The sequence below is a fragment of the Berghia stephanieae genome, chromosome 3, assembly GCF_034508935.2.
Source record: "Berghia stephanieae isolate SIO BIC M18660-M18661 chromosome 3, UCSD_Bste_1.3, whole genome shotgun sequence".
In the NCBI taxonomy this organism is placed as follows: Eukaryota; Metazoa; Mollusca; class Gastropoda; order Nudibranchia; family Aeolidiidae; genus Berghia; species Berghia stephanieae.
Genome location: NC_088362.1, coordinates 32,936,519 through 32,947,589, shown reverse-complemented (window position 1 = coordinate 32,947,589; position 11,071 = coordinate 32,936,519). Strand labels below are relative to the sequence as shown.

The 11,071-nt window shown below is 34.4% G+C and overlaps 1 protein-coding gene across 10 annotated transcripts in view; it reads right to left on the bottom strand.

Moving 5' to 3' along the window:
- LOC144967562 (proto-oncogene tyrosine-protein kinase ROS-like) overlaps nt 1-11,063 on the bottom strand; it is a 249,089-nt gene extending 238,026 nt beyond the window's left edge. For 7 of the 10 annotated variants that reach the window (XM_078904998.1, XM_078904999.1, XM_078905004.1 and 4 more), the window contains exons 1-2: nt 10,396-11,063; nt 6,682-6,708 (exon numbers count right to left, since the gene is read on the bottom strand). In XM_078904998.1, the coding sequence (XP_078761124.1) occupies nt 6,682-6,708; nt 10,396-10,521 (153 nt within the window). In that variant the 5' untranslated portion in view covers nt 10,522-11,063. Of the gene's footprint in view, nt 1-5,486; nt 5,558-6,681; nt 6,709-10,395 lie in introns of those variants that run through there. The other 3 variants (XM_078905001.1, XM_078905002.1, XM_078905003.1) reach the window with 2 other exon arrangements.
- Nucleotides 11,064-11,071: the final 8 nt, after the last annotated feature.

The following is an 11,071-nucleotide window of genomic DNA, read 5'->3' as shown; positions in this document are numbered from 1 at the left end:
ATTGACGTGTACTTATTTACAGGTCTGATAACCCAATTTGTTGGAATGGAAATGGTCTGAAACTAAGGTAAAATATCATCCATTATAACAATGTTAAATCAAGCCCTTAATCCCATTCGATTATTAGACCTGCAAATATGTGCACGTAGGTTTCCATAACGACATCTGCAGTGAGAAGTGTACAGACTTAAGGTGACCTAAATGCACATAAACGTCACCTGAGTTTAAAGAGTCACTCGTTTCTCCCCTATTATATTCTTCTTGATGGTTTTTATTGTTGGCAATCTGTGAGCTTCTTTCACTCCTTTCTCCCATACAGAATCTTCCTATTAATGCTGTATGTAAAGGTAAAATACATACCAGGCCTGAACGCCAGATGAAGCGCACCAACTACGTGCATCTATCCTTAAATGTTTACATATAAAAGTCTGTTAGAGCGTAGCCTTCGTAAACCTGACCAAACCATTTGTAAACTCAGAGCCTGACACTGACCAAAACATTACGTCAAAATGCGTTTAAGGTTACACACAGTTTTGTGTGTTGGTACGTTATATATGGCTGGTGGATGTTATGAGTATTTTGGCTGGACGCAAAGCATCAAAAAGTTAACGAAGACCACCCTCTAACAGACTATAAACGTTAAAAGTTACACGCAGTTTTGTGTGTTTGTACAAGTGATCTGGCCGACAGAACTGGCGAGTATTTCACTTAAAAACATAGCGTCTATTGGCTTTTTATCTGAGAGTGGAAGAGTTGTCTATCTTGAGTCTATCTCCAACGTATATCCTAAGGCATTTCGTCACTCTATTTGGCAATCATCTCTAATCTTGACAAGCGATTCATCACAATCCTACAACAACGGCCATTAAGCCGACGCTCTAACAATAGGCCCTTAGAGCCTAAAGAAGAGAGGTTCCGATAGCTCAGTTGATAGAGCACTCGCTTCATATGTAAATGGAACGGGGTCAATCCCGTGTGGAGTCGAGATTTTATTATTTTCCTGACCTCCCAATCAATTACACAGTGATCGAGTAGCTGGGTTTATTAGATTTGGCGGAAAGAACTTTTGCGATAGACTAGCGACCTATCAAAAGGGGTTAGCAATAAATGATATACCTGCTTTTTACAATATTAAATAGGATACTATCGAGATGTTGTCGTGTTAAATCAAAGCCCCATACTGCCGTACACTGGAAAAACATATTTAAGTTCCGGGTTTGAGAGTTTTTGCCAAGATGAGAGTCATTTAAATGCCGAAGTCCCAAGTTTGAGTTTTTTTGCCAAGATGAGAGTCATTTAAATCGATCAATATTTGAAGGACGAGTTTTCTGGCCAAATTTCTAAATATTATGTGTTTTTTCCAGCATAGTTGTGTCCGGTTATCAGACTGCAATTAATTATATTATGTGCACTTCGGCAGGAGGGAAGGAGGGACGTTCGAGAAAAAAAAAAATAAAAACAACGAAAAAGTAGGAGAGTTTTTTAATTTTTTTAATTTATTTTTTGTTTTTTTTTTTTGTTGTCTTTTGTTGTATTTTTTATTTTATTTTATTTATTTTTTTTTTTTGGTTTGTTTGCTTTGCTGTATGTTTGTTACTGTTTTTGTTCTATTTTTTATTAATTTTCTGTTTGGTTTTTTTTGTGTTGTTTGAGTCTTTTTTCCTTTCTCCTCCTTCCTCACCTCCCCCCCCCCCCCCCCCCCCCCCCCTCCTCCCCGTCCTGATTTTTTTTTTTTTTTTTTTTACAAGGTTTGAAATTTCGTCATTTTGTTGGATTTAACGACTTCACAACGTTCGATTAAATCAAGTGTCAGTTGTCACCCAATCGCCCTATGGCAACGGGAATACTCTCATTACGAGACAGTACAGGAAGACAGCGATGGGCTGAGCCTAGGACTTCATAATAATATGTCTATAGATGTCACTGGGCTGAGCCCAACGTGTATAATATTATGCAGGTCTAATATCCGAACTTATGTGCCTTGTTTAACATTGTTGCGATGGACAATAATATTTTGCGTCATTTTTTTTTTAGATTTCCATTACAACAATGAGCCCGTAACAAATTGGGTTCTCAGACCATATTTAAAACCAGCGCAACCTTCGTGCACTTATTTGATCTGGTTTTAAATATATTATGAGCAGCAGCATTTGGGTGGTTGTTATTACGGTGGGGTTGTTTTTTTTGTTGTTTTTTTTAAATGTTTTGTTTTGTTTTTTTGTTGTTGTTTTTTTTTGTTTTGTTTTTTTTTTTTGGGGGGGGGGGGGTTGTTTTGTTGTTATTTGTTTTGTTTTTTGTTTTTTTATTTATTATTTTTTTTATTTTGTTGTTTTTTTTTTCTAAAAGATCGTTGCATGTCAAGTTTTGTATTATGCGGGTGCGTGTGTGGTTTTTGTGAGTGGATCTGTCTGTCCATGTAGTGTTTTTCTTATTTATAGATCGTTATCATGTGTGTGTATGTGTTTGTGTGTGTCCATGCAAGTATTTGTTTGTGAGTGTGTGTATGTATGTGTGTCTGTGTGTGATTGTACGTGTGTTAATGTTTTTATGGTTGTGATTTATAATGAATGGCGATGATGGTTGAGCCGGAGGCGGTACCCTATTGTAGTGGAATCATTGTTGTTGAACTGAAAGGACTAAAAAAGAAGTACTATAGAAGAGAGGAATACAATAACCCTTAACCAGTAAACTGTCGAACTCTGGAGAAAAAAAAACCTATTTTAAAATTTGGCCAGAAAACTCGTCCTTCGAATATCGATTTAAATTACCCCCATTTTGGCAACAAAAAAAAACTTTCAAACTTTGAGTAAAGAAAGACTTTGCAAAGTCCCAGGTTTGAGAGTTTTTTGCCGAGATGAGGGTCATTTAGATGGATCAGTATTTGAAGGACGAGTTTTCTGGCCAAATTTTTCAATACGGGTTATCCAGACTATGGCAGGTCACAGGTTAAAAAGTGGAGGGCGTCATGTTTTTGGGGGTTTGGGGTAAACTGTAAAACAGAAATCGTTGCTACGATAAAGAAGAGCTGTGTCCGAGTAATTCATTGTAAGGATATTAGTAGCTGAATTGATAAAGTGCGGGACCGTCTCTCTCTCTCTCTCTCTCTCTCTCTCTCTCTCTCTCTCTCTCTCTCTCTCTCTCTCTCGCTCTCTCTCTCTCTCTCTCTCTCTCTTTCTTTCTCTTTCTCTCTATCTTTCTCCCTCTCTCTCTCTCTCTCTCTCTCTCTCTCTCTCTCTATCTATCTTTCTCTCTTTCTCTCTTTATTTCTCTCTCTCTCACACACACACACACACACACACACACATACACAAACACCATCACTCACACAATAACAACAACTACATCAAAATAATAAAATGAAAAAAAGGAATAGAAAATAAACAAAACAAAAAACAAAAAACAAAACAAAAAACACAACAAGAACAAAACAGTGGTTTCTCGTTGTAATGAAAGAACTTTCAAAACAAAACAGAATATTGTCCATTACAACAATGTTAAGTCAAAGCCATAATTGCTTTCGGTTAACAGACCTGCAAAGATGTACACCTAGTTACGGATTCATCCCGAGATAAAGATTAATATCGTTTTTGGGGACATTGGTCTCAAATATTATTATTATTGATTAAAGCGAGCAAAGCTAAGCTGTGCAGTAAATCCCGATGCTATATGATACAGACTAATAATACATGTAATCGGAATGTTGGGACAGCCCTCTATGTTATAGTACTTCAGTCTTCAGTTTAAGATCATCAAAGTGCGGCTATGTGGTCTTGTGGTATGACACTCGCTTCGGATCGGAAGGTCCTGGGTTCGAGCCTTGCTCGGCGTACAGTTGAGTCCTTGATAAAGACTCTTTATTCACATTCTCTTACCGTAAAGCGAGTATACAGCGTTGTCTCTGTCAGAAAAAAATTTCAATATCGCCTAACAGGCGTCAAATCACGCCCTACATGTTAAGTGTTGCTGTTGACCAGGGACCCCTTGTAAAGCGCGTTGAGCACGTTCAGTGGATATTGCGCTATATAAAAGCTCAAATATTTTAAAATCTCAATTATAAAGTGTAGGGTTATCAGTTTTGGTGGCCGGGGAGCGTTAAATGAATGCGTTCATTGGGCGGTCACGACTTAGAGCGAGGAGGAAAATTAAAACCCAGTGATTTTTAAAGGAGGTGGAGTAGGAGGAGGGGTAAGAATATGAGGGGGAGAGGGGGAGAAGGAGAGGGAAAGGACGGTAATGCAGAAGCTAAAACAATAACAAAAACAACAACAAAAATAGTACCAGCAACAACAACAATAACTAAAAGAAACACTAACACCACAACATTCACGAGAACATAATAATAATAGAATAATAATAGATAGATAATAATAATAATAATAATAAAAATAATAATAAGAAGAAGAAGAAGAAGAAGAAGAAGAAGAAAGAAGAAGAGAGAAGAAGAAGAGTAGTAGTAGTAGTAGTAGTAGTAGTAGTAGTAGTAGTAGTAGTAGTAGTAGTAGTAGTAGTAGTGGTAGTAGTAGAGTAGTAGTAGAAGAAGAAGAAGAAGAAGAAGAAGAAGAAGAAGAAGAAGAAGAAGAAGAAGAAGAAGAAGAAGAAGAAGGAGGAGGAGGAGGAGGAGGAGGAGGAGGAAGGAGGAGAATGAGCAGAAATAGACCGACAAAGACGACGACAACGATGGCAACTATAGATAACATCATACAGCGTGAAATCCTGCGGGAAGAAAAAGAAAACAGCCTAATAATAATAAGAAAGAAAGCAAGTGCATGGTGTAGGGTGCAGGGTGCGACCAAAGGAACGTGCGTGGAATGGTTGCATGCATTAAACGAGGTGTGACAATTGGTGTGGTGGTGCATTTTGAACAAAAAGATTATAATAATGTGAATAGTTAGTGAGTCGGTGTTGGAAGCCAGCATGGGAGGTGGTGTGTGTAATTGGGGATTGATGGGGGGGGGGGGGGGGGGGGGGGGGGGGGGGGGGGTGCAATACATAACAAAGAGCGAATGTGATTTGTTGACTTTTGTCAGAAATGTTGCTTTTCGCTGATTTTTTCTTCTTCTTTTCTTACTCTTCTTATTTCTTACTTTATTTTCTCATTGTTTATTTACTTTATTAAATATATTTATTTTTTTATTTATGTAATTATTAATTTATTTGTTTATAGATTTATATATTAGTTCACAAATGTGTATTATTTGTTATCATACAAAACATTAAACTGTCACCCAGCCAACAACAATTTCGAGACACAAAAACAAAACGACAAAACCCTTTAATTCAATAAATAATTGAAAAGCCTTATTTAAAAAAAACCACCCGCATTGTTTTACACCTAAAATCAAATTGAAAATAATTCTACAAAGTACACGAATATGAAAAAAGGACAGACCTCGAAATGGGATAAATTCCTAATCAATTTAATCCAAATGAGTTTTCTACGTTTCAGGGGTTACATTATAACAATTCTGAATAGCATGGCTACCAACTTTCATTTGTGGGTATTTAATTTCATTACCAAACACAATTTAAGGATTAATCCTGCGACCTTATGGTGACCACGGTGAGTAACTGGGCCAGTGACAATGAGCGATTACTTTGAGGCCTGAGTTGTGTTGGGCGTGGCACTTGGCAAACATATCATACCCACTAAACTAAATCGTCGTAAATCCCTGTCAATGAGTTGTGTCCAAACCAGGACACGCACACACAGCCTTGGTCCAAACACCCTTTCAATACATGGCTACCCAGTTTGACCGAGTGTTCCTTTAGTTTGTGAGTATTTATCATAATGGTTTGACACATTAATGCGTAGATAGAATCGTAGTGTTATACTGTGAAATGTTACGCTGGTACAAATATTTGATTGAAAGTTATAGAGAGTATGCGCTTGGCTAAGAAGCTCATAACATTGCCATCCGGAAGTATAGCGGACCAACACACAAAACTGTGTGTATCCATGAACGTTTATAGTCACGTTAATACAGTTCAGTGAGCATTACTCATAAACGCGGATGGCAAAATACAATAACAAAGACCTGAGTGACGTCATCTTCGAACTATCTATATGAATCTGAAGGGCCAACGATATCGTCTGCTTGACATGTGTTCATTTCAGCTATGATGTGTGTGATTGTGGTACCGTCCGAGAATGGAAAAAAAGGGGGCGCCGAGCAGACGTGGTTATGCAATGAAATAAAGAGAGAATCCCTTACTTTATTTGATATATATTGGATTGATAAATGATTTAATTTTGAAAGGTTTCGATACGATATTCTAATTGTGAATTTACCAATTTAAATGGGGAAAAATATTCTTTTCTAATTTCGAGGTCTCTCGGTGATGATATGAAGCATCTAATAAATAAACTATATGAGTGTTTTGGGGTGGGGCCCACGTTCACTTATTTGCAGATCTTTTAACTCAAATTGTTACTAGAAGGGACTCATTGTTGTAATTGAAATATTCTCAAGCCAGCACAAAATTATATTCTCAAATACCACAATGTGGAATCAAGCCCATAATTGCGTTCGGTTGTCAGACCTGCAAATAAATGTACGTCGGGGTGGGGGTGGGGTGGGGGGAGGGGGAAGAGAATGTAATGATGTAATGTAGAAGATGGGAAGGGGTGGGAGGGGAGAGGGGAGGGGAAAAATAGGATGAAGAATATTATGCTAGACTTACATCCATTTTTGTTCCGTCGGGATGTGTCTTTCAAAGGGGGAGAGGGGGAAGAGGGCATAATGATATTAATACATACAATGAATGTCATGATAGACAAGACCTATTACCTATGACGTATAACGTATAATTACGTAAGCAAATGTCTATAAATAGACCTTTTAGTATGTTAAAAAAAATTATGTGTGTATATGTATTATATACTTGAAATGTTTATATATATATATATATACAATGGATCCAATCTGATAATTGGTGGACGAAGACATGTTTGAGGTTAAGTTATTTTTATTTTTAATCTCAATATAATAATAATATATGACTCACTTCCTCAAAACGGTATTATGTCGGGATGAACAAGCTGCTGAAAATTGAATTTATAGCCACACATATGAACCTTGGGGTTTGTTTGTTTTTTGATGCTCTGCGTTTTGGTAAAATACTCACAACATCCGATTGCTGTATGAAACATACCAACACACAAAAATTGTGGGCAATCTTTAACTTTTGTAGGTAGTCGGATTGATATAATTTAGTGAGAACTAATCACAAATAGGCTGTTTAATCAAAAAAAAATAATTTTTAAGTGCTGAGTGACGTCAACTTCGTTCCTTCTATTCGTGATGGTGAAGAAAATATAACCACAATTTCTAAAAGTGAAGGAAATTCAAACTTTGTATTTCTTCTTATCCATTTAATTCTATAGAACAGATAGATCGAAGTTGACGTCACTCCGGCCTTTGTTATTGTTTTTGTTGTTTTTTTTTTGTTTTTTTTTTGCCATCCGCGTTTATGAGTAATTCTCACTAAACTGTATTATCCAGACTATAAACATTCAAGGGAACACATAATTTTGTGTGTTGGTCCGTTATTATTCCGGATGGCAATGTTGTGAGCTTCTTAGCCAAGCGCATACCATCTATAAATTCCCTGTTCAGAGGTCTCCGATACACCCCGATATAAAACTCTTTTCTGACCTTGTGTGTCATATATTATTATTATAACACAATATTGATATTTTTTCTCTTTCCTCTGACCTTCGTTTTTCTACCCATCTATTAATTGACGTTTAAATTATTCATTTATTTATACATTTCTGATCTGAACTTTAAATAACGATCTGAACCGTCGATCTGAACTAATTAAAATCTAATATGTAAATGAGTAGAGCTGTGTTATAATAATATTTTTACAACAGTGGTCGACATGTCCAGTTGCATACATGCCTAGTGTAGAATGTAATGTAATGTGATATGATAAATCATTAATACAGCGAGCAGAATCCACAAAGTGCTCTAGGGCGTACACCAGACCTGCGAACTACTACAAAAAATTCATAGAATTACGAAATTTGGATTCCAATTTCAGAACTTTATGAGCACCTCAAAGTCATTAAAACTTATTGAAAATGACCGTTGACGCCAGAATTCATAATTTTGAGGATTTTGAATTGTTATGTGTTCTTTGTGAACGTAAATTGTTGATCTATAAAGTTAACGATGGAGACCACAATTTCTACCTCCTAAAAACTACGAATTTTTAAATTTTTAAGTTGGCAGGTCTGCGTTACACATACAAAGAAAATAGGTAAAATGACGATCTCATAGACCATAAATATTGAATTATCAAAATTACAACTACTCACAAACATGCTTTAGATACACGAAAATGTGTTCATCTGTTATATTTGCCTATTTTAATCTTATCCATACTTCGTCTCTTTTATTATTTTTTAGTCAATACAGCTAAGTGGCAACGCAAGAAAATGAGTTATAATGACGACTATTTGGAACTTTGAGATTAATACACTCAATGAATCTATAAACTTACGTATATTTAATGAATCTATAAACTTACTTACACTTAATTAATCTATAAACTTACTTACACTTAATGCATCTATAAACTTACTTTCAAGAGAATATTTTCAAATTAAACTGACACTATTACTGTAACTGCAAATTATTTAAATTTGGCTAATTAGAAAATCTACAAAAAGAAAATCGAGATTAAAAGTGGAAAACGTCATGATAAAAAGATACACCTTTATGCGGGTTTTTTTTAAATTTAAAAGTTAATGTAATTTTCCATTGAAAAATAAAATATTCATAAATTAATTAATAAACACAGATCGATCCAAAACCTATTAAATTTGACTCCCGATTTCTGCAATTTGATTTTATATACGAGTTCTTTTTTACATTTTCCAAATCCAATGCCACAATAATGACAAATTATCCTAAAACAAAAAACAACAAAAAAACACTCTCGGTAGTCCTAGATCTTTGAAAAGCAGAAAACTGTTGTTTGTTTGTTTGTTTGTCTGTTTGTTTGTTTTAAGATATAGATGATTTAAATTGGCATCATGCAGAAACAACCAATTGTGATGTGTGCAATACAAAGTTAACTGAATACAGTCCAGTTTTCTCAATAGTAATGGACAATAAAAGAATACACGGATGTATAAATAATAATAATAATAATAATAATAATAATAATAATAATAATAATAATAATAATAATAATAATAATAATAATAATACCTAATAAGAATAGCAGTAATGATAATAATAATAATAATAATAATAATAATAATATAATAATAATAATAATAATAATAATAATAAGTAATGATAATAATAATAATAATAATGCAGTATATGATAATAATAATAAATAATAATAATAATAATAATAATAATAATAATAATATAATAATAATAATAATAATAATAATAATAATAATAATAATAATAATAATAATAATAATAATAATAATAATAATAATAATAATAATAATAATAATAATAATAATAATAAAGAAAAGGGAAATACCACACTTATCCTGTCACAGGGAAAGCAATATTGTTCACAACACATCGGAAACAGTAATAACATTATATAGTAATGTGTAATGACAGAATATCAAGCTATCTATGGAGAACTTCATAATATTAGATAAAAGTTTGGGTTTTTTAGAATTTTTTTTTAAACCCCGTAAATTTTAAGCCTATGTTGAGTTGCCCGAGGTTATTAATTCCGAGGAAAATGAAAATAAAAATAAAAAACGAATACCAAAGTCTTTGTAATGAATAGTAAAATGAAAGAGTTAACTCTTCAGTCTCCTTGAAGTAACAATAACATTTAAAAATGTGATGGAATGTTAACCAAATTAAATGAAGTTAAGGATATCCCTCTCTCTCTCTCTCTCTCTCTCTCTCTCTCTCTCTCTCTCTCTCTCTCTCTCTCTCTTCTTTCTTTCTTTCCCACGCACACACACACACACACACACATACACTATCTCTTACCTCCCTACATACTAATAGCCTATCTATATCATGTCTATCTATAGTATATCTATCTATAAATGTATCTAATTATTTATCTATCCATGTATCCAATTATATATCTATCTCCCTATCTATCTATATATCTATCTATCTATCTATCTATCTATCTATCTATCTATCTATCTATCTATCTATCTATCTATCTATCTATCTATCTATTTATCTATCTATCCATTACGTGCGATATTGCTGCGCACGAAACTTTAAAGTGCTCAACATAAATGTCTATCAATCTAGCTTTCTCTTACTTTCTACCAATAACCTATAATTTGCTATAAACCTACGTGCATATATACTTATACAATTTTATACTCGTTTGCGTTCTTTTTAAAATCTAGTATAGTCCTCATTATTTATGACAACTCACCAAATCGGTTTCGCATTTCATCTGGCATTCTTTCATCACAAAGTCGTGTAATCCAAGAACGTTTCCAATAGAAAATAAAAAGATGACTAAAATTATTTTAGTCTCCATCATCGCATGTTTCCACATCTCCACAGACGATATGAATATTATTCCTTTTTGAAAGAATATTTTCTTCTATCTTGGGTTATCCATTTGGATTTATCTCTGAGACACTGCGAGGACAGGGTGGATGGAACACTGATGAGTATCATGAGACAACTTGCAAAGTTCTGAGTTCTGACAACTGTGGGAAAATTCCGGTGTTATGTGTGTGCATGGAACACTTGATGCAAGTACAATCGAAAACGGTGGCACATCTTCGCGAGTTCTGATTGGTTCACTGTTTTACTACGTATTTTACGCTAGGAGATGATGCACCATCCGTAACAGTTGGTTGCTCATGGCGGAGAGTTGTATAGTGCCACTTTTTCATTTATATACTCAATGTTAAATATCAAAATATTAAACACAAAACTAAAAAGCGTTGTTTAAAGAGTTACAGTGATTTTATCACAGTGCTTAGCTAGTTTCCAACAAAATAGAAAATTGAGCTCAAATTATTTGGCTTAAAGTTAGTTCAAGAACTCGCGCTGCGCTCGTATGTACCACGCGATGCTCGGTGGTGCAAGATCGCGAC